The sequence below is a fragment of the Octodon degus genome, unplaced genomic scaffold, assembly GCF_000260255.1.
Source record: "Octodon degus isolate 3935 unplaced genomic scaffold, OctDeg1.0 scaffold00026, whole genome shotgun sequence".
NCBI classification, from domain to species: domain Eukaryota; kingdom Metazoa; phylum Chordata; class Mammalia; order Rodentia; family Octodontidae; genus Octodon; species Octodon degus.
The window spans coordinates 13,031,702-13,032,732 of NW_004524602.1; the positions used below are offsets into that span (position 1 = coordinate 13,031,702).

The 1,031-nt window shown below is 41.7% G+C and overlaps 1 protein-coding gene across 1 annotated transcript in view; it reads right to left on the bottom strand.

Moving 5' to 3' along the window:
* Window positions 1–162: 162 nt before the first annotated feature.
* Window positions 163–1,031, bottom strand: part of Lactb (lactamase beta) — a 19,203-nt gene continuing 18,334 nt past the window's right edge. The window contains exon 5 of the mRNA XM_004628839.2: window positions 163–898. Coding sequence (XP_004628896.1) covers window positions 373–898 — 526 coding nt within the window. The 3' untranslated portion in view covers window positions 163–372. The remainder of the gene's footprint in view (window positions 899–1,031) is intronic.

The window sequence follows — 1,031 nt, forward strand, 5'->3', positions numbered from 1 at the left end:
GAGATGGCTCAGTGGTCTAAAGCACCTACTTAGAACAAGCTTAGCAAAGCACAGGGACCACGGTTCAATCCCCCAGCACCACATGCCAGCCAGCTGCGCCCCCTGGTGGGCTGAGCTGGACACACACACACACACACACACACACAAATAAAATGAAAAAAAAAGAGTTAACACTTTTTCCAGAAGTAGAAATAATAGTGACTTCCCTGAGTATAAAGAACTAATCCTACAATAAAAGACAATTACAAAATTAAGCAATTAGAGGTACATAGTTTTCTGCATTCATTATTACAAATTTATTCTTAAAAAGCTCATGTATTTTGGAAGTTTAATATTTCAAAATGTTTCTTTTGCACCTGTGAGGTTAAGGTTTCAGTCCGACCTGTCTTTATCGAATTCCAGGGCAATCTTTAAAGCGGTGCCATTGAGGCCCACAGACTGCATGTTACAGATGATAGAAACAATTATTCCTCTTGGGGGAAGCTTGTTCTTTATGGTCTCTGCGTCCAGTTCTTCAGGCAGGACCAGCAGGACACTACTGGCGCCCACCGCACCTCCAGTGTGGGACGCATAGTGCCGCTGCTTCCTACAAGAACCATGTGTCTGCTTCTTCTCCACCACACCCCAGGCCATTGCGTATTTGCCATCTTTATCCCAAGACATCTCTGTGTTGGGGACGGGTGTCCACACCATCGCCATTGTCTCCGGTTTGAGGTATCCAGGTAACAGATTCTCATGTGAGCCCTTAAACAGCCCGACCTGGTAACTGTATAGCACTGAGTTCCCAAATTTCAGAAGGTCACCCACGGTAGACAGAAATCCACCACCAGCCCATTTGTAGGAGTTATCCACATAAGGCGTGTTGGCAAGGCGTTTCTTTTTATTATAAACATAAAATCTAAAATGAAATAAGAATGGTCATTAAAAGGTTAATAATCTATTACTGATTTTACATATGATAATGAATAGGAAAATATACACAAAACAGATGGTATTTCAATTCAGAGATCATATATTAACTGTATATTTTA